Genomic DNA, 23,292 nt, shown 5'->3' on the forward strand with positions numbered 1-23,292 from the left:
CTACACTACTGGCTGCACTGTAATAATTCATGGATTAATGCAGTTGTGGAATAATCATATTATTACCTACTTTTCACTTAATGGCAGGACTGGGTAGGATAAGACAATCAGCCAAATTGAGTTTCTGCCAATTTCCTCTCACTTGTTGCATGAGTTTGGGTTTGTACAAGCTAAATGTAGCTAAATAGAGCTGTGCCTTTAATGCACTGAGGATAATGTTTGGATAGATTAGCTTTCATGAGCACAGCAGTGCTGCTCCCTCTCTAGGATTGAGAGACCTGATATGACATCCTCTGGGTTTTGTTGTTCAGTGGACCTAAAAGAACAACAAGTCTTCTTTTAGCCATGTTTTGTTCTCATGTTCTTTATTTTTAGGACTTTGATTACCACAACAGCTTACTAGGTAGAATCCAGACATGAATTAGGCTAAGTGGCTTAGGCGCAATTAAAAAAGTAGTTCTAGATTGCACAGGAAGATGTTTATAATTATCAAAGATCATATCGATTTGAATTCAACTTGTCTCCAAAGCAATTAGTTGTCACTTTGTGCAACTACATTACAGCTGAACACTACATTTAATCACTGCAGTATGTCAGCAGGTGATGGCACTGGCAGCAACTATTTCTAGACAGCTGACTAAAACAAGCTATTTCAACCTGACTCACAGTTTCGCTCGAGCAGACTTCCAACAAAGCATCCAACTCAGGTCCCACAACAGTGACTGAAATCCTCACGGCCGCTGAGAGCTGAAGTGGTCAAGCCTTCATCCCCTTGTATAGAAACCAAAAATGTTCATACTTCAAGTAGCCCCGTGTGCGTGTGTGTGCAAAGAACATGTGCGTATGTTTGTGCATGTGGGCATAATGTGTGGGTGTGTAATGGTGACTAATCCAATTTGCAGTCTTATTCTGGAGCCCTAGTTATCACTGAGCCCTTAATCTCTGTGGAGAGAGATCCTTGCGAACTAAATCTCGTCTCTGTCCGCTGATTCCTCCTGGCAATATATTTTTTTCTATGAATGAATACAAGGAGTAATCCCACCCCACACAACCCCCAATCCTGCTCACCCCCACCCTAACAAACCCCTCCGGTCAGCTCAGGTGAAAGGAAATGTTTTTTTTGGATATGGGCTACTAACAGTGAGGCAGAGAGGGGCCATACTCGCGCTGTTGACTTGACATTGTTGTGCTCCACTACTCCTGATCCTCCTCCTTCCATGCAATTACTCCAGGGGCTTGGCTTGTTTGTTGCCGGGGGTAACGCTTGTTGCTGAGCACAATGTCGGAACACATGCAGCTCTCCCTAGCCTTGTGCAGGATTGGGCTTTACACGGTAAGCAAATGTATACATGCTATTGTGTTGTCTGTCACACCGGCAGGGTTGTACTGTGCTGTGTGTAGGACTGAAGGTGTTTGCAACATGGTTATCTTTGGTTCTTGTGTTTTGAAACAGATAGTGTGCATGTGTGCTGAAGCAGCCACTGTTGCTCGGTCAGTGAATGGAGAGTAAGCTCGGTTGCATTTGAGTGGGTGTTAACATAATATTAAGGTGGAACAGGAGTGTCAGTACTGTGAGATGTAAATTAACTGCATGAGAACAAGTAATCTTAGGGTTTAGGCTACTTATATATGAAAATAGAAGCAAAGATAGATTATGGTGCTTTTTCCTCAGCTCCTAGCTACTGGCTTGGTCTGTGGCTTGTAGTTCAGGCTATCTGAAGTAGAATGCACTTATGAATGGATCCAATGAATATTATACTACAGAGGCTGAGATGGAAATGCTGTTGATGTTACAGTTGTTTTGGTATAGTTGTTCTCTGCTTTTGAGGCTTGACTGAAATGCTGAGACAGCTCATTTTTATTGGATGAACGTCGTTAAAATAAACATTCATTTAAAATATATTGTGAGTGACAATGTAGGGATTTTACAAAACTGCCTTTATGTAAATATTTTAATGCATTTGGACTTATTGTTGTCCTAAAGACACCATTATATTCTAACTGAATTGCAGTAAACACAGTTGTGGCGCTGTGGTGTCGACAGGTAGAGAGGTATCTGTCAGTGTGTCGCAAATTTATGTCTAAATCTGTCCGTTTTGTGTTGACTAACGGATTTGTTGTCTATTGTGATTGTTGTGACTGTCCTGTTTGTTGCTTTTTACCTCTGCACAAATGAAGCTCCTGGTGGAAAATAAAGCAAGCTGAAACGCAGTTGTCTTTAACTGTAGTCGGTGACTCATGACTCATATTGTCATGTCTCTCGGTAATTCCCTGACCAGTTTGGTGAAGCTGTTTCAATGAAGTGAGAGACTTATTTTGAAAGAGGAATGAGAAACACTAAAATCAGACATGATGCACATTTCTATGACTCATCTTTTCAACCACTTTCAAATCAAGTGAGTAGGAATACACTGGGTGGGTATTAGATTTATTGGGCAATAACTTGAGATGTTGGATCAGCCATTGATGTCTTGTGTCTTGCGAGTTCTTGTTGTGGAGCATGTAGGCAGGTGTATCTGACAGTTTCCATGGAAGTATGTGGAGGGCTACCTGACTAGCTCTGCCCATAGCACTGTTGACATTGACAACATAGGCTAGATTGAATATGAACAGTAGGACAAGGTATGTTATTAATGAAAAAGTACAGGGTTTGACCGATATGGGTTTTTGAAGGTCAATACCAGTATCTTTAAATCTGGCCATGTCATGCCAAAACATTTCAAATATTAAGGAATATATAATATTAATTCAGTATTTAGACCATCATGTAACACTTAAACTCTCTTAAGCTCATTTAAACTGAAACCCACACTAATGAAATTCTTTCAGCTTTTTCCCCTCAAACAGGTTCATGAAATATGTAACATAAAAAAATAAACTTGATGGTGGTATTGTTATCAACTCAAATGTGGTCAGCCTTGTGGCCATGGCTCCATTGAGTGTCTAAGCTGATCTGGCACAGGCAGCTGTTTACATTCAAAAATTTGTTTTCTTTTAGGTGAGAAAAAAACTTCAACTTCCACTGTTTTGAGCTTCTGTTACTCTGTTTCAGTAATATTTACAGTAATTCTGACACTTGGAGAAAAAACTCTCAAAGCTTACCTTTCAGAAAAAAACATGATTATGCCTGTAGTCAAAGGGGTTTCAAGAACAGTAATCATTTTATTTTGGGGAATGTCATTTTCAGTCTTGTCTTCAACAAAGGGGGGCGCTTGAGAAGGTTGGAGTAAATTGCCGCCAATTTCTCCACCCTTGCATTCGTGAGACAGTTGTGTACCTTGGTGTTGGTGTTCCCAAAGAGTGACCAGTTGTGCTCAGATGCTGCTGATGATGGGATCTGAGTAGCAGCAGCAATGGCGGACAGTCCCTTCCACCAGAATGATGCTGTGATGTGGGTGGAAGAATCCTATATGGCATCCTCCCTTCCACATGCCTCCTTTGTTGTGAATTTGGCCAAACCTCCTAGAACCTTCCCCTCATGAAAATGAAGGTGGCATGTCAAGGCTGTCATTATGCTATAGGCTGGGTTTGTTTCTTCACTAGACAGGCTGTGTGTCTTCCCAGCACACTGTGGGTCTGGCATGTAGGCAGCTGCATGAATCGGATGGAAAAGCCAACGCGTTTCTGAATGAAATCAATAACTGCCTTCTCCTCTGTTTTGAGCAGTAGTGATGATGGCAGTGCGGCACTGATCTTATCCTGCTAATCAGTGAAAAGCCTCAAGACCTCAGACAAGAATGCCTCATTCCCCTCAATACAAAAAGCTACCGGGGAGAGAAATGTCAGGCTGCTCAGCATTTGTTTGACAGGCCTACCCTGGTATCAAGTGAGAATTTGGACAGTTGTAGAGAAGCACATTTGACTTGGGCCCAATATGTGTTTTTTTTATTGGTATATGTTGATAAACTGTATCTGTCTAACCGTAATGCATATTGTCCTTGGTGCATAAAATTAGGATTTGTTAGTTCAGAGGTCGACCTGATGTCACACTAAATACGTAGGCTACTAACAGCATTGAGCTGGCTAGTTTTTCTACTGGAATGCTGATTGTTGTCCTCAAGCAGTTTTGAAATGGATATATTGTTTTTTAAAATAGGAAATATGCGCAAGGCTAGATGTTCATTGCAGAATTTGTTGTGGGCTTGTACTACCATGCTTCTTTGAGTGACCAAAAAGTTGAAAACAATTGTTATTGCTTTTGAGTAATTGAAAATGACTTTGCTCCCATCAGAATGTAATACAAGGCAACATGCCTCTTTTCCTCTGTTTCCTCATCCTATCTAAACACTATACAATGATTGTGGTAACAAAGTTTACAGGTTTCAGTAATGTAGGCCTAGTTTTAATAATGTTTCTTCTGGAGTTTTTGGTCACAGACTCACAGCAGGATGGGGGTGATTTCAGTGCTGGAACCAGGGTTTGCTTCCAGCACTATTTCCAGTATCAGTTTCAGGACCTTTTGTGATCAAATGATGCATTTTCAGTCTTTACATATAGCCATATCTAGCAGACGAAGGGAAATAGGGAAGCAATAGTCCACTTCGCGTAGTTTCATCTTAGGTGAGGGTGAGAAATATCCCCATTGAAGTATAGACAGAAATAAGCTGCAAAAGAAATAGTATGTAAATTAAGGCCTAGTTTAATGCTAATTAATGCAGTCATGCAGTGATTACAGCCTGTTGTGATTGTAATTGTACTAACTATGAAGGTCCTGTAATGTCAGAATTATATACTTTTCACAGCAAGTTAGCTGTAAGCATGAAACATTTATAGACTTGTCGTGTCCAGGCCTCACAGGGGGGACAGATGAGAATAAGCTGATGGGGGAAATGATAGCAGGAGTGCATATGAAACAAAAAGATAAAGTTTACTAGTGTACACCAAGATACAATGAATTGCTTACTTGCAATGACATTCCCCAGACACAATAAATAACAACAACAATGCATAACACACACAACAGTGTAAACTCTGCAATATATAAAAATGAATTATGAATTAAAATTAAATCTGTGAAGACATCAAAGTGGTGTTACCCTCGAGAGCTCATTTGAAACTTTCAGATCAGTGCATGTGATGGATGTGAAGAAGAGTCAAAGCCTCTTTGGACTGTTGAGTTTGATGCCCAGCACTAAGGCTTCCTGAGGAGTTACTGAGTGCTTACAATGAGGATCAATATAAGGCTACCATGGAGATGCTCAAAGGAGTGATTGTTTTTATTGGCTTGTGGGCATTGAGATTCAAGGCCCTGCTGAGTCATAATGATCTCTTGATATACAGTGACATGCAAAATCTAACCTTAACATACGTGATGTGGTGGGAGAGAGTTGCTGTAATGCATTCCCTGTGCTGTTGCATTGCTGTAGCTCAGATTCTATATAGGTTATAGCTCTGAACTCGCTCTGTATAAACAACAAACGACACTTCTGACAGTTCTGGTTTTGACAGTCTGAAAATACTATAAGAAGCAGCATGTTAAAAGTTTGTCAGTTAGGCTGCTTCCCTCATCAGTCTGTATATTCTTGGTCTCAGTGATGTCTGTCAAACTCTAGCAGAGGAATAGGCAACTGGGTAGGACTGAACATGTACTGTATGTCAATGCTAGGTTTTGAAACATGTCCACTACCTATTCCTTACCTATTAAAGGATAAGGCTGGTGTTTTTTAATGCATTTCATATCGTCAACAAATCCTATGAAAATGACAAAATCAGCAATGAATTTGTTTTGCTAACAAGTCTTGTCCATGTAGCTGATGCCCAATAAAGCCATGTCTCAGTAGCCATAGAACTCCATTATATAAAAAAAAAACGTTTAAAAAAACACGTCACAGAGCCATGCCGTTACTCTGGGCAGCATATTTCATCATCGCGATGCACCGGGCCAGTCGACTTTTTCCTCAAACAACTTAATAAACCGTAAACACGTTTGCAATCTCAGGAAAGTAGTTCCATAGCACCGAAAATAGTCCCTGGCGTAATGAAGAATTTGTTCCCATTTGAATTTGATTTGGTAATAACTACAATAGCCTGACTTTTCATGGTAACAGTTAGCCTAGCGATTTTTAAAAAAGAAACTATGTCTTTGTGAGCTTTATTTAGAGGTGTTTAGCTTACAATTGGAGCCAATGACAATTGGAGCCAAGTAACAGGAGTAGAGCAAATGCATTGTTGATTTTGATATTTTCATAGGATTTGTTGACGATAAGAAATGTATTTTAAAAAGACCAGCCGTATCCTTTAAGTTTAAATTCCTACATTCAAATAAGGCTATACAACCCTCAAAACCTCATTCTCTGGGGTGCCCTGTGGCTCAACTGGTAGAGTGCATAGCCGCATATAAGTTTAAACACTAATCACAGCGGCACAGGTTTGAATCCGGCCCATGCCCTTTGCTGCATGTCATCCCCTCTCTCTGCCTTGTCTTTCCTGTCTCTCTCCATTGTGATTGTCTAATAAAGCAGAAATGCCCCCCCCCCCAAAAAAAAAATCTTTAAAACCTCATTCTCAACTGTCACAATATGTCACATAAGACATTACTACATTTCAAGTGGATATGTCTGCAATTAATCCTCAGTTCAGTCTTAATAGGAGTTTCCCTCTCCATACCCCACAACTACAATAAATAAAATGGTGCCTGCAGAAATTATCTGGCAGTTAAAGGGAAACTTCGCCGATTTTCAACCAGCATTGTATCATTACAATATGGGTAGTATATGCAAATGAACAAAGTTTAACTTCCCTCCATGTCGCCTGAAGCGACCACCGGACCGGAGCAACGCTGGTTTGTTTTATGATCCTTTGAAAACGGGTGCGATTTATCCAGACTCGATGAGGAAAAACGTTTTGTAAATGAAAATAAGCCTCAGTAAAGAGATATAATGCTGCTTTGTCTCTACTAACTTTGCAATGCATTCTGGTTGTTGTAGGATTCCCCCTTAAGAGCGATATGGGGAATCTACAGCAGTTTTCTCTGGTCATAGGGCTCCAATTTAAAAAATAATTGCACATTTCTACTACATGGGTGACCGAGTTTTAATAAATCATCATATTCACAGCAGTGGAATAGGCCTTTAAATTACCCTGCCCATGATCAGCTACTGCTTGCTGCACCTTGCTCTTCAAGAGCCAAGGCTCGACGTTGCCATCTCTCACTGACTGATGGTTGTTCAATGCTGGTTGTTCAATTCATGTCTGCTTTTAACATTGTCTTGGTTACTTCCACATTTTCCCTCATGTTTTTGCTTAGTAAATTAATGCTGATAAAAACTGGCTCATGCTAGGCTTGATTTATTTTTCATTATCGGCCCCAATACCTACTGGCACTGGAAATACAGAGTTTCATCTCTGTGTGGCACACGTAAATTGAAACAGTAGTTCCTGGGGTGATGGTGTAGTGGGTTTCACATTCACGTACATTTTAAATACAAAGCACAGCATCAGAGTTTGCTTAATGATTTCAAGTCACTTTCTCTGCAAGACTGCAGTTAGATATTTGGCTGTAAGCAAATGGTTGGCGGTTTGTGTGTAGGCTAATCCTTTGTTGTGGCTCTATATAGTGGTGGAGAGTTTCTCAAGACTTCCTCCTTAGTAAGATCGCCACATCAGTGCCATCAGTTTTTGAGACACTAAGATCTGGACTGGACCAACAAGTGCATGGGACATTAGTAACATGAGCGACTATGAGCTGTGGGTGCCATGGCTACTGCTCCGTGGACCGTGTCTTGGCAGGATGCCGTAACCATGAGGAGTTTAAATGATTGTATTAGGCACTCCATGGTCGCCTCATTATGCTACCAATGGAGTGGAAAATGGCTGCTCCGCCAACCGCTGGCCCTGACCCCTAGGCTCGTGCCGCACCGTTCAGCCCAAGAGTCTCATTTCTTTCAGTGATTTTAGTACAGGAGCGTCATTTCACCAACACCCAAGGTACTGAAAAGTGATAGTAAATAAAATAATTGTGCAACCAAAACCACAAAAATTGGTTACATTAGAATGTAGAAAATGTGAGAAAATTTTGAAATGTTGATTGCTTTGGTTGCTCTGTCTTATATCACAATAACTTGGCCTACATTAGGTTTTGAGTATCCCAGGTCGGCCTGGAGGCAGCAGCCCTCACCTGGAACTCATTACCTCCTGTTGCACCTCATTTCCCACGAGGAAGAAGGGACATAACTTAATTTATCATTTCTCATAGTACTAATTAACCTAATTGTTTATATGTGTTATTGATCAAATCTATCTATTTATATGTGCGTGCTGTGTTGTGAATTTTATTCTGATTAACTATAAACTGTATTTTTTTCCTAAGAGACATGAACCAATTGACATTTAGATCTCATTTGCGACAGGAGAGTAAAAATATTATGTGACAGTATTCCATTGCCACTAGACAGCAGAGTTTGACTGTAAGGAATAATCCCTGACACACCTACCACAGCACCTCTTGACCACATCAAATAACATGCTGGGAGTCAGCCAGCCACCTGACTGGCTAGTTAGTTAGGCACTAATTATTAGTACCTATTTACTTATGAGACAAATTTAAAATTCATGCATATATGGAGCAGTGACCTCTACCGACGTGCAGATTTGTGTTTGTGCTGTATTTGCTGTGACCGTAGAATAAGTGATAAGCGGTAAGATAATTGATAAGCAGCATGGTTAAAAGTAGATTTATCTGTAGGTGGTGAGTTAGTAGCTGATAAATTGGTTTATCAGATGATTTGTATAGACGGTAAATTAATAAAGTGTAACAGCATCATGCAAAAGAGGAAAAATTATTTAATCAGGAATTGATAGCCGTGACATGCCAAAAGTATTAAGTATTGATACATATAATGTAGGCTAATGAAATGTAGCCAAAGTAATTAAGACTTATATAATTATAAATAAATTAGAACATTTTAAAATTGTATAATATTGGATAAAAATATGTCAAATTAGATTTTCATCTGTACTTTATAGCATGGCCTGGTCATGTGATGTACTGTTTGATTGAATTGCAATCTGAACAGTCCACTAGTGACGACTATACTTTGATATAAACCGTTACTGTCCCAATTTTTTAAAATATCGTGACATAAAATTCAGGCCATATGACCCACCAATACTGTTTAACTTATGGAAGAGTCTTTAATTGCTGTGCACAGATTCAATTTTTTTCTTTCAGAAATGGTTCAGAATTTGTCTTGGTCTCATTTCACTTGTCCTATTTACCAGTCTCTTGCTGAAGGCTCTGTTTTGACACCTAAGGAGTCATAGACTCTTAAGGATGTTTTTGTCCCTCTTGCATCCTTTTTCCCCATGAGTCTCTAAGCTGTGTCACTGCTCATGGCTCACTCTTTTCCTGTTTCCACAGACCTGACAAATGTCTCTCTCCACTCATCAGCTGTGGGCAGCCACCTCCTCCCTATTGCGTTTACACCCACATGACATTTGTTAAGATGTTATGATTGTCACTTATCTTTCTCTCTGTCCTCCCTTTTTTCCATCCCTCTTTTTTCTCTCTTTTGAGCTGGCTTTTAAGATCAAGACTCCAGAGGGAGAAGGAGCAAATCTCCTCTGTTCTCAGACGCAGTAAATGATTCGTGGCTGTGATCAATATTTTTTCAAATGGAAGCTCCAGCATAGAATCACATGGCCTTATTATCATTTTTTTTCTTCTGTGTTAAAACATTAATGTCTGTCGGTGATTTACGCAGAAGCATGACAACAGGCTTACATTGTTGAATAACTTCAGCTAACACTTGAACTGGAACTAGGATATAATCCCTTTTTTAGATAACATTTAAAACAGAAATGCACACTTGCAACTTAATAACTAGGTGACTCTTTCACCAGCCACTGTGCTGTTATGCCTGATTGGTTTTGAATAGATCACCGTTGGATGTTGCCAAATGGCTTCAAAGTTCAAAAAGACTCCTTGGAGAGTATAGAAAGTAGGAACACACAAATGATTGACCATGTGGATCTACCTCAACAGCGAACTTGAATTTATGATGTGAGCCCTGCTATGAGTAATAGGAACAGGCATGGTTAATACATTTTTCAAAAATAACGTAAAACTTTCTCTGCCATTTGCAGGATGAAAGCACATCTGTACAGCAGTTGTCAGTTTTCTGCGCTCCTGTGTGCTTCCTCATTTCTAAAAGCAACTGATTATGTAATAACCGTTGGATATTATAACATCTTGTCAAAATGTAAAAAAAACAACACTCTAATGGTGTAAAAACTTAATAAAATCTGTCAATGTGATTAATTTCCAGATAAGGTAGTATTATATAGCCTAGATTTTATATTATTATATTACATTAATTGGCCATTATTACTTCCTAAAGGGTGTAACATATTTTTGACTGATGTAATAATAATATTGACTAATGATGTAGTATCTTATGTTTTTAGTCAGGCAGGCAAGGTGGCATAATGATCAGGGGACACTGCCCCTCAACTGGAAAAACCCACATTCATGTCCCTGTCACAGAGGCATCCGCCCTGCCGAAGTGTCCTTTAGCAAGACACTGAATCCCCACTAGCTGCAGGGGCGCTGTTGTTTAGCTGAGCCTGCGCTTTGACCTTCCTGTGGAGAACGGGAAATGAAAAGACAAATTTCTCATTTTTTGGGACCAATAGAGTATCAAAAAAATGAATGAAAGTAGGAACTGATATTCTGTTACAAACTCTTGGTTTGTAAGCTGCATTATGATTTAAAGTAGGGCCGGCCTGTACTCCGAGTAGGTCTATCCTATCTGTAATTCTTAAACAAGTCATTTACACTCAAAGCTGATACCAGTGTTGAGAGGAGGGTCTAATGCCTACTTTTGAAACTGTGTGAATTGTTTGACAAAAAAGTCATCCTGTTTTTCTGGTAGAGTTATTTGTAGCTCTCTCTTGTCTTGGGATGGAAAAGAGGATACAATGAATCCACTCATCTTTCTCATTGATCATAACATTACCTTGGAATTCTGAATGTTCCATATGACATTTTTAAAATTGGTTAATCATACAATACAGCTAAACAAACTTTACATGGGCTCAACATACACTTTTTTGAAAATGTGTAGCAGTTAAGCACACAATATCTAAAACTATTCTGAGCACAGATAGACTATTATAATTCCATGCTCATGATAGATGTAGGTTATTTTATCAGCTCAGAGGACTCGTAATTCTGAAAGAGAAATAGTTTTTTTTATGCTACTCCATTATGTAATACAAAAGTTTTTGCACCATAAATAAGCCCTTCTTCTCCCAGTGTGTGAGCAGCACACAGTCTCAACCTGCTTCCGTCCTTTTGAAAGGCAGGATGGGAGCAGTCATTGCCCCCATCCTGGGACATGAATATCCCATACTTCAAAATAACCATAGGACCTGGTGCCATGGTGATTGAGGGACTGCCAAGGGCCACCCGCCCACTACCCAGTAAGGTTTCCTAAAACTCCCGGAAGCCAGTCCTTACAAACCTATTTGTTTCATTGCATCAAGGACATGTAGGGGAGGAATTTGCCCCTTGTTGTTTGGGAAACAGCAAAGAATAACTTCCTGCTGGAGATGTATTGGCTGAGAGAGCAGGGTGAAGCCAAATCAGGCCTTTGTGTACCATGTATATACCAGGAACTGGAAGCAGATTCTTTTCATGACCACATCCTGTCTAGTTGTACATATTATGGACTTATGCACTAACCATGTCCCTCAAGGTGGAGTACATTACTGTACTCCATCCCTGTGTACAATAGTGCATCAATGTGTGAGATGAGTGTTTAAATGTGATTGTTTTTAGAGGTGTGGTTACATTTTGTGTAGCAAAGCCCTTAGCCCTTTGCTGCTGCTGACCACAGCTTAGTGGTGAACACATGGGTTGGATTCTCCACAGGACACTAAGCAGGGAGGCAAAGGCAGAGCGATCATTTTCAGATCCACCCGGTAAGAAAAGTGTTGCAAGTTAAGGTTAGCAAATTGGAAAAGAACAGAAGGGAATGACAACAGTCTGAGAGAGGATGAAAATTGGCAAAATTATAACTGCAAAAAAGAGGAAGCCAGGTAAAACAAAATATAGCCTAGATAGAGGGGTAGGGTTGGTGGGGCAGCAGATTAACATAGCTAACTTGTCATGGTGCGTTCACACCAGGCATTTTTGGAGCAGTTTAATCAAACTCTATAGCATTTACTCCTTTTAGTTCAGTTCATTTGTGTAGGTGAGAACGATGCCACTCAAGTGTGCACCATTCTGAAAACCTATGATTTTATTAGTATGTTGTTTGTTGTTCAGCCGTTGTTCCATGCAGTTTTAAGGGTATAAGGAGATGGATATTGACATCTGATAGCCAGCAGTTACTCACCAAATGAAGGCAAACCACAGCTTGGAATGATGCTCATATTTATTCATCTTTTTCTTCTTCTGCCTGGTATGAAGACCAGGGATGTTAAATTACGCCAAAGAGCACAGACAAGTCCATCATGCTTAGCTAAAGTTACAGGGACTGGAATCGGATTTGTTTTGACTCCCCCCGCTCCCCAGCTGCCAAAATCTCTAATCTTGTGGGATGACAGGTTGCCAAAACTCTGCCCAATAAATGAACTACTTGTTAGTCCATGTGACTTCTGTTTAAAAGCTCTTGTCTGCTTGTAATTCGGCAGTGTGAACCTGTACAAACCAAATACAAAAATTTTACAGATTAAACTTTTCAACTATGGTTTGGACGAAAGAAAACAAACTTTAAGCGTGATTTCACCTTTAGAGAAGAGTGATTGACGGTGATGGGGGGAAAGAATGAAGATGTAGAGAGCATGAGTAGGAAATGTAACAATATAAAGTGGAGAACAACAAAGATGGACAGAATGGTAAATGGAACAGCAGAGCTCCAGGCAGGCACGCATCAGTTTTTCCAGCTACATGTATGGTGAACACACAGACATATTTTTGCTGATTTATCATTATCAGCCTTACTTTAATTAGCTAATATCAATTCTGAGGCTAGTGGCTTAATGATTAGCACTGTTGCTTCACAGTAAGAAGGACCCAGGTTTGATCCTTTGCCCCGATCCTTTCTGGGTGGACTTTCCTGTTCACATTGGGGTTTCATGCAGGTGGATCGGAGACTCTGAATTGCCCATAGGTATGAATGTGTGTAGGGCTATATAAGGCTGTATAAATGTAGCCTTCTGAAGACAAAGTCACAAATGCTTCACAATGATAAAACTGTTAAAATAGATATACAGTAAAACAGAAACACTGCATGGAAGAATTAATTAAAGGCCTGATACAGTAGAATCTTCAGCTGCTGCTTAAAATGTATTTCCTGCTGTTAACACAATAGCTTAAACTAGGGATGTTACAGTTACTGCTTCAAAATATTGAACCAAGCCTGCTACTCATAGACTGTAAATAATAGCTGGTGCTGCGTGCTTTGTCACATGAATGTGATGAATGAAGCTTCAAACAAGCATACTAATGATTCACAGTATAGTGTCATCATTGAAGTGCTTGATCATCTGTCAAAACATTGGTCGCTTTTGATTTTGATTTTGATTTTGATTTTGAATAAACTGCTAAAAATGTTGCTCATTTGTTTCTGATGTGGCTCAAATTGTACACCTGACCCCAGTAGGCTAAACTATTTCACCAGATTATGCGTCAGTGTACCAATCCAAAACAATGTGAGGGCAGGGTGGCCTAGTGGTTCGAGGCCATTCTGTACCCAGAAGGTCCCAGGTTGAACCCCCCATGACCTAAAAGGAATTGTCCTTGAATAAAAACCTAAATCTCTTTCAGCCCTGTGGCTGACTGTGAAATCTCATGATTTGAAAGGACAGTGTCCTTGGGGATCAATAGAATATCTCAAACAAACAAACAAAACTGTTATGGTTGTGTCAGTGAGACAATTTGTATTGATTTATTAATCCAGAGAGACTGAACATCAATGGGCCTCACAAGCTACTTGACACATTTCCTTTATTTGTGCCAAAGCTTCAGAGAAGCTTATTTGCCATAGCTTAAACTATTACAAAAAAAATAGGTTTGATTTCAATACAAGTATTTTTGTATTGACTTCCATCCTTGCTTGTCTAATGTTACAGTCACATCTGTTGATACGTTGCATAAATTTGTGCTGTTGCATTTTGAGAGGCCTCCCTCCCAGTGGCTGTGAATTTGAAATGTCTCTCTGAAGGCTTTTGTTGCGAGACGCCTTAAAGAGCCTTTCTGCTTTACAATAGTCTTTTTTCCCCATGACACGACAAGGACCCATCTTCACACTGAGCTCAGTGCTAGATGCACATATTGTAATATGCTTATCCAGCAGGCATTGTAATACATGAGTGGGCAGCAAATTCCTTTACTAATCCAAACCTGAGGGCCTCTTTCGTTTTACTATCACTTTTTCTGGCTACTGTTCACTGTTAGTCCCTGAAAACCAACTGAATTCAATTTTTAAATGCAGACTCAATGATTGCATCTGATCTGTGTAAAAAGCTGCACGTTTCATACTGCGATCATACTGACATCACTGCAATCCCTACAGCGATTTACCTTCTGTGAAACTAAAAATGGGGAATCAATTGGATTTCATCAATACCCATGCCTAATTCCTGTCCCTCTTAAAGATTCTGACCTTAACCATTCTTTTATTGATTCCAGCATTTTCACATTTGGTTGAGCCAGCAAAAAAGGATAGATTGCAAAAAGCAACATTCAATTCCATTCAGAATATTCCAAGAAAAAGCTTATACATTATTGGATTTAAAAAAATCAGTAGCCTACTTTATTCCTGCATTATTTCTGTATAGGCACAGTCTCTTGTTCTGGTAGGTTACATCCCCAGCTCGCATGGTATATCATGATCTGTCTAGGCTATTTGTTTTTATTGAGCATCATGTGTCTGCTTACTATATTGGAGGCCTACTATACTTTCTATAGTCTACTGTGTAAATTGATTTTTGCGTCATGCAGGGTGAGATATTACCACGGTCTGGGAGATTAAACTGTTCCTTGCTAGTATTAGTGCCATCTATGTTGTTCTGTTTAGTTTCATCAGCAAATTTTGTTTTATCAGCATCCTCCTTTCCAGTTCTTAACACTGGTGAAACACTACTTCTTCTCATCACATCTCAGTCATAAAAACTCTAGCAGCTAAGACTTAACAAACTATTGCTCTGAGAGAGGCTGATGTGGAGGTTGGTTCTGCTCTCGCTCAGGTTTCCTCCTCCTTCAATAATTATTGGCATCCGTGTTTGTGTTTATCAGTGTTCAGTATAGCAGTAGGCTTCAGAGGAATATGATTACATTTTTGTAAAAAAAGTTATCTTTTTTGTGGATTTTTGCCATTTGATGTAACAACACACCGCTGGGCACATGTGAGCTAGTCAAAACTACATAATCAATAGCTGTTTTATAAGAGCACATTTGATTGGCTAATGGCAACACATTTTTATCTTGGCATCTTTCCACAGAATCAGATATTGATCAAAAGCTGAGACTATATTTTCCATGCTAGAGGTCAGTTGCCAGTGGCAAATAATTTAAAACTAATGCATTACTTCTCATTTGTGTTTTTAACTGCAATTTCAAGTATTTTACTTGCCATCATGATCAGTGGTAGGAAAGTATGTGTCATTTACATAAATGTATGTTTTATGTGCCAGGTTGCCACCAACATTTTGAGAGCTTGGAATTGTAAGGGTCCATCTGACTCCACACTCCACCCAGATAGGACCTTATAATTTTGAGCTCATGTTTTTTCTATTCAAGTGCATGATATTAAGAATTTAGTAACTCCAGTCTTAACTGAAAGAGAAATGTATAGGATGAAACGTTCAAGGTTAAAAGTCGCATGAGAGTAGAGCTCAAGTTTTCCTCAGGTAAAGAATAAAATGGGAGGAAAAGCAAGGTTACTGCATTATAGGTCTGTAATACCTGTTTCACACCAGGCTAGTGCCCCGGGAAAAATGCAGGTCGACCCTCAGTGTAAAAGGGTCAACTTGGGTAAGTCGACCCTGTAAAACGACTCCGCTCCACTGGGTGTGACCATTCAGTGCTAACCCATTTGGCTGAATGTTTGGAGTGTCATGTCAGTTGCTATGTCACAAAAAAATAAAACCATCTGCTTTTTTGACATTATTAAGTGACAGTCCAGAGGACAGTCTTGTGTACAAGGCTTGGTCTGCATTGCCTCTTACACTCAATGGACCTGGATTAGCCTGACGTAATATGACTAGCTCGTGTGTGAAGGGGTACAAGGTAGAGTTGATGGGATTCACCTGGTTGTTGCTTGACTCAGTTTAGGTTTGGATTAACTGCACAGATTTACTAGCCAATTTACTTAGCCTAGACTAATCTTTCTGACAGGAATTACAGTGTTTCCCACAGGTTGGTAGTTTTCTTCGGCAGAGGGGGTGTGTGTAAAATGTTGTCTCATTCAATCTAATCAAATAATGATGGACTTGTATATTTTTCCAGTTCTATGGTATATATGGAAATATATGAAGTAGACATGATTGCTGGAGTGAGTTGTTGTGATACACTGTTCTCAGATCTTGGTATAATTGTTTGCTGATACAATTTGGTTTCTGATTTGATGAGCAGGCTGTCTCAAGTCAGCAGAATCAGCCGTCCCATTAGCTTATTGTTGCTGAAATCAATAGTGAGTTCAGAAATTGAGTAATGCTAGGAACTTGGGATAAGCCTAAGCATAGGTACAGGGTGGCGTAGACGACTTTAGCCTCGTGTTGAGAGCAGGTGCTGAAGGCGGTGGCTCTGAGATGAACAGAAATCAACCCTGTCACATCTAGATTAGGTGGCTAGTCTGAATGGTGCTGCCTCTCTGATGGTCCCGTAGCCTGATGTCCTCTGTAGTCTCTATTTGTGGGTTACTACGTCACTCTTTTGACATCTGAATTGGGCTTCTGTATGAATGCACACTCTGGATTATGGCACAAAGGATAACAACATTAAATCCTTTGTGAATGACACAATGTTCAGAGTGCTGCCTAAGAAGAAAAGGAGTAAACTAGTTGGAAGGTGCTCATTGGACTGGGCTCTGAATACAAAAACATGAAGAAGGAAAAACCAAGGAACTCCTCCTGCTACATTATAGCCTCGGTGAGTTATGGTTGGTGTTGTTCACTAACATGCTTTCCAGTGTCTGACAGCACAAAATCTTTGTGGCATGAATCTAAAAACAAAAATTTGCAATTTACCTGGGAGAGCTGGCTAAATATAACCATTATATAGGAAAACCTGGAATTTGCATGTGCTGTAGGTAGTTCAGGAAACCCAAACCCTTTTCCTGAACATGGGAGTAGTTGGAACAAGATTGCTAGATGGGGAGATTGGCTGGAAAAAGTTTGTATCCACTAACTACAATTAAAACCCTGATGTCTGTCTGTTGCGATCACTATTGCTGCCAATCAAGGCTATCTTCATTGTGGTCAGTGGGCTCAATTGCAGTCATTCTAATAGCAGACTTCAGGTGAATATTGCCCAGCAGTTCTCCAACTAATGTTTCATTGTGCAAAAATGACTGTCAGAACACAGTCAATGCATTCTCAGAGGGATTCCTAATTATGACAATGGAGTCTGTGCAGACCATGCTCCCATTACTATTTCTGACAGCTCTATTTCCCTTTTTGTTAATCACAAGCAATGAAATCAGCTACTAATATACTACTAGAACAAAATGAGGCCACATTGCTTGGTGATAACCAATGTTTTTTGTAGAATTTTGGACCCCAGAATTGTTGAAAGGAAGCACTTATATCTGTTATTGCCTGGTAACATGAAAGTAATGGGAGGAACTTTTTCACCACACAATTGCTGTGCCCAACGAGGCCTCTTCCGCCCCCAGATGTAATCCTCTTTGATATGAGTGACGAGAGAGACCCAATCCCATAAACAGGGATTTCCTCTCTTCCAAATTTCTGAATGAGTGCAGATATTTTTGGCCTGATGTGGAGAACGTGGTGACCAAATGCGATGTGGGCTCTGTGCAGACAAGCTTTTATTGACATGCCTGGTTGTGTACACCCACATTTAAGCGTTTACATACTGTTAAGTGCATTTGGTCGAATGATGCAACATGAACATGTTGCATGTAATTTCCCTGTCATTTCTAATTCTAAAAATATCCCTACACTGACAGGTTTACCGAAGGGTGGTCTGCACGGATATCCTCCATGCTCAATCTTGCATTAATGTTTGGTGCATTCATGGTTCAGGTGACTCCATGTAGCATACAGAATAGTAACAGTATTCCCATTCAAGTAAAGTTTACAAGTTAGTCATTCATCATTGAAAAGATGTATGCAGATTTATAAAACCAGATCAAAGACAATTCCCCTTCACCCAAGGGATAACCTTCCTAAATTAAATTCTTCACATTTGGAATTTTAGTTGCAGTAGTTTTCATATGGCAAGTGGTGCTCCTTGGTTTCAGATAGTACCAATGCTCAAAAGCCATTTTTAGAAAAACTGAAGGACATCTGCAATATAAAACTTTTTCTCTCTGTTTGTCTAGAGTAAACTAACCATCAAGGAGACCGAAACATTTAGATCAACTGAGATCACACAACAGTAGATTTTCACTTCCGCTTTCATATGCTCAATCATGGTTTGGGCTGCAAAATCTAGGATCACTTCTCAGGTCACATGGCCATCTAAACGTCCTGGACTGGTCCCATCCAAGATCAGCACTCCTTTACTAAGATACTTAAGATGTGATCTACACAATAAATGCTATGGAAATGAGGAGAGGGTTGTGCTGTGGACAAGTGCTGTATGTGTGAATGAGCAGCTCATTTGAAGAAAGTATAATGGCGCCATCTATCGTTGGCCTAAGGGAGCAGTGCTGAAGGGTATCATGCTATTACTGGAGCTGTGTGAAGGCTATTTGTAGGAATAGATAGGCTGCTGTTCTGGCTGACAAAATCAATTAAAGGAAACTGCTGGCCTCATTCAGGTTTTCACTCATCTCTATCATTTCTCCTTTACTTCAGCTCCATCTAGAATATTGTTTAAAGGACACTGCATGTTGTGCATGTCATTCAAAGTGTCATTGCACTCAACTGTTGATAGGATTCTATTCAGTTTGAAACACCAACAAGTCACTCAGAATTTTGCAGAATTTGTTTTCTTCAGGGAAATAAGGGGATGGGCAAAATATCAGAAACACCACATGAAAAATTACGTAAACTTTGGAGTAACTAAATCACAATTACAAAGGTAGTTACAAAAGTGAGCCATTATGCTTACTGCCAGTTAGCATTGTGTCAGTGTTAAAAGAAGTCTGATAATCATCACTTTTTTTCAAAGCAACAGTTCAAAAGAGGCCAAATATTTGGTGCACAAATTGCAGGTGCAGTGGTCACAAAACGTATTTGACACTGCATGGGGAACAGTCTCAAATCATGACAACATGCTACTACAAGGCACAAAGGAGTAACAACATAAGATTAAAAACAAGAGAAACAATTGCTTAGAAGCAAGTCTGTAAAAGTGTGTATTGAAGTGATTTAAGACACTGACTTGCTAGCCTAATTTTCTCAGGCAGGTCATTCCCCAGTGTTGGTGCTCTAATGACAAATGCCCGATCACACATGAAAAACACAAACTGCCGCTACAAAGAGGAACAGTGGTCGCAAGTGAAATCAGCGCAACTCAAGACAGGGTTAGATTGACACTGAACAGAATAGTTGTTAAACATCAAAAAGCTACTGCCTCAAAATACCACAGAATTGAATCAACACCATTGTGACAGTGTCAGCAAAACTGTATGTTATGAGCTTCATAAAGCTGGTATTGTTTGCAGGGATGCCATTTCTAAACTGCTTGTATCCTAAGCCAATGCACAAAGATGCATAACTATGTTTGGAGAAAGTCAAAGGATGCCTTCAAGCCACAGTGTGTGTTGCCAACTATTAAACATGGTGGAGGATTGGCAATGGTATTGGCAGCCATCTGGTGGGAGTCATTCGACCTGGTGGCTCTGCATGGTTGTGTAAAGGCCAAGTTATAGGAGACCATTTTACAGGACCAGGTGCATGGTGGGAACACCTAATGATGTTCCCATCTTCAATGATGATTAATTACCCCATACACACTGCTGGACAAATGCAAGAGTGGTTTCATGAACACCAGGATCAAGCCCTCCATGGCCTCCCAAATCACCAGATGTACTAATCACTGAACCTTTATCGGAGTTTGTGCATGGGAGTGCAGAGTGTGAAGTAGATTTCCACATCTTCATCCATTAATTAAAGAACTGGAGGCTTTCTTTCTTGAAGAACGGTCCAATATCCAACTACACACAGTTCAGGACTTGTATGACAGCATTCCAAGGAGGATTGAAGCTGTTCTGAAGGGAAAGGGTGGTCATACTCCTTATTAGGTACTTGATATTCATATATTGGTAGATATTTCTATTATATCGTCCACCCCTTCTAGCGTTTTTGTTCTTTTGATGTGTTGAAATTTGCGGTAAGGAAGTCAATTGTTACCTCCGCCAAGGAGGTTATGTTTTCAGTGCCGTTTGTTTGTTTCTCTGTTTGTTTGTCTGTTACAGGATTATGGAAAAACTACTGGCCCGATTTTCATTAAACTTTGTGGAAGGGTGTAGCATGGGCCAAGGAAGAACCCATTAAATTTTGGAGCGGATCTGGATCCGACTCACGAACAAGCAATAATAGCACGAACCTTGGCGGAGGTCTGTGCTCTGCGAATGCCCTTCTAGTTTCTATTAGCAATTGAGAGAGAATTTGAGAGACGCTTCTATGACACATCAGCAACACAAAGGGCAACAGACCGGACCATAGCACTCTTTCCTGATTGGTTGGGAGGCAATTTGATTAGGATATACTTGCAATCTACTGCTCTTCCCAATTGCCTGGATGTTGCTACAACCTGAAAGGATTTGAATGTGAAATTGGAATTGAAATCATGGCTTGTTCATTATGCAGATGTGTATAATAGGTAGGCCCAACAGTCATTTTGATTTTTTTTTTCAGTACCAATTCAGTACCAATAGGCCTACTTCAAATTCAGTGTTAGTCTAGTGTCACAATTCAAATAAAAATTCAGTTATCAGTGGCATCAGCTTCAGCCCATAAAATTCACTCATACGTCCTCTGGGTGGTGCCATGTAGACACTGATCAGCTCGTCTGCTCAGCTGCAGATTTACCACAGAAGTTTGCCTTAGTCATTTTGAGCTGAAAAAAAATTCCTAATTTAATAGCAATAGTATCTCATGGATGGATGAAATTGATACACTGGATGCTACCCTTTGTATTGAACAAAACACATCTTGACTTATCAATTATGTTTTCTGGATTTTTGGATGTGACATTGTCATGAGATGAACGTAGAGTGTTGGATACTAGGCTTAATATGTACCATGCGAAGCAAGGCATATGCTATTGTGGTCCAGAGGTCAACTGAGGTAACTTAACCCAGTTGGAGGAAATTCCTTTTGTCTTTTGATGAATACTTTACATCACAGGCTTATATAGTTGTGGTTCGTTTTAATAGACATTAACAAGGACGGTTACAAGAAGAAGTATGGAAAGCCTCTTGGCAGTAAAGGGCAAACTGAAAGTGCTAAATTTTTGGGCGGTATTTAAGGCAACATCTAATAGCTTACAATAGCCACATCAAAGAAGTGGGTAGTAGAAAGGAATCTGACTCATGAGAGATCAGTCTTTTGTTTTTGACTTTTTTATTATGTGCAGTCGTTTTCGCTCTTTTAAAAACCGGAGTGACGGGGGTCAGACAGTATGAAATGTTTCAAAACCCTCTGCGTCATAGATGAGTAAGCACTGGAAGTATTAGCCCCTGACTCTATTAAAACCTTTAACCAGTGAACATTTCATCATGTCCTCCTTTTCCTGCTCATGATGCCTTCCATAAAATGTATTTCCCTTGCCTGGTTTAATTTGACTTGAGGATGTCACAAAGTAGTGCAAGGGAATCAAAAGAGAGGACGAGACCTTGGTAAACATCTTTGACCTATTTGCATCTGCAGTGTGAAGTCAAACCTGGCACAAAGTTTTTTGTTGGAAACCATTGTGACAAACACAGCTCACCTTCAGTGTCCCCCATCTTGTGCATTCTTTTCAATTAGTTTCTCTGGACTTAACTGCTAAAGCGCTTTCTCACATCTAGAGATTTTCGCTATCATCGCCCATTCTTTCCTAGATTGTGAGGCTGGATGCTTTCTCTCTGGGGAGCCAGGCCTCAGGAAAGGCTTATGGTATCTCTGAATCAGGTTACACTGTGCAGTATCATAGGTAGGTCTGTGATAGATCATGGCACTGTTGGCCTCTGCTTGTTCCTTCCTGTCTTTGACTAAGTAAATGTTTCCCTCTGTGCTCAATCGCTGAAGAAAAGCTCCCTTGCGCAATACTACCATACGCACAACATCTGTCCATCAGCCTTGGCTCTTACTCTGTGCGAGTGTGTATGTGTGTGTACACGCACGCATCTCTCTTATTCGTCTGGTGTTCATCTCCTCTTCTGGTAAAGCATTGTTTTGGTATTAATCTAGAGTCCTTGTCTCATACCCTTTCTGCATCAAAGGAAGCTGTTGTACAATTTGTTAATCTGTTCTATCTTTACTAGAATTATTTGTTTTGTTATTAACCAGGGTAACCCCACATTGAACTCTTCCACTGTTACATTATGACAGCAGGCAATAGTCAGATTTAGCTGCATGACTCAACTATGGTGGATTGCCCCTTTTTATAACAGTTCCTCCTACTCCGTTTACTGTATTTACCTTAGATTTACTATTTAGGTCAGTTTCCAGAAACTCAGAGACTGTTTCAGGGTTGTTGTTACAAGCCATATACTGTACTGTAGCTTCATTATACAGCTATAGTACTTATTTCAGTGAGAAAGTGAGACACTTTGGACATCCAGTAGGTGTCAGGATAATGCAGAGCAAGCACGCATTCAACATGGCCTCAATCAAGGAAGTGTTGCATAGAGTCTGAATGACATTGATTTCACTACTGGCCATCTCCCCAGCTTTTGATACCTCATAGTTGAAACACTCAGAATGTCTGTGTATTTTCATAGTGGAAAGTTAAGAATAACAGTTGTTTTAGGAGGCAATTTAATGATTAGCTGAGTTGTTCCATTATATTGGTATCACAGATTCACTTTTTGGCCTGACCCTTCAAAGAATGGGGATGAGTTTGTATGTGTGACCAGTTTCAGTCTCTTAGAGGTATAGGATGGATATGTGGAGTACACAGTCTTTAGGTAAATGTTGCCCTTGCGGGGTTAAGTCTAACAGTCTGTATAG

General features: G+C 39.9%; 1 protein-coding gene across 1 annotated transcript in view; it reads left to right on the forward strand.

Annotated features, from left to right (window-relative positions):
- Positions 1 to 1,279: 1,279 nt before the first annotated feature.
- LOC139665587 (ADP-ribosylation factor-like protein 15) overlaps positions 1,280 to 23,292 on the forward strand; it is a gene marked incomplete at its 3' end in the record, with an annotated part of 62,443 nt that continues 40,430 nt past the window's right edge. The window contains exon 1 of the mRNA XM_071544651.1: positions 1,280 to 1,333. Within this exon, the coding sequence (XP_071400752.1) occupies positions 1,280 to 1,333 (54 nt within the window). The remainder of the gene's footprint in view (positions 1,334 to 23,292) is intronic.

This window comes from Centroberyx affinis, unplaced genomic scaffold (assembly GCF_046629955.1).
Source record: "Centroberyx affinis isolate AG114_WGS23_722 - 3 ecotype Tasmania unplaced genomic scaffold, CSIRO-AGI_Caff_v1 ptg004624l_1, whole genome shotgun sequence".
Classification (NCBI taxonomy): Eukaryota; Metazoa; Chordata; class Actinopteri; order Beryciformes; family Berycidae; genus Centroberyx; species Centroberyx affinis.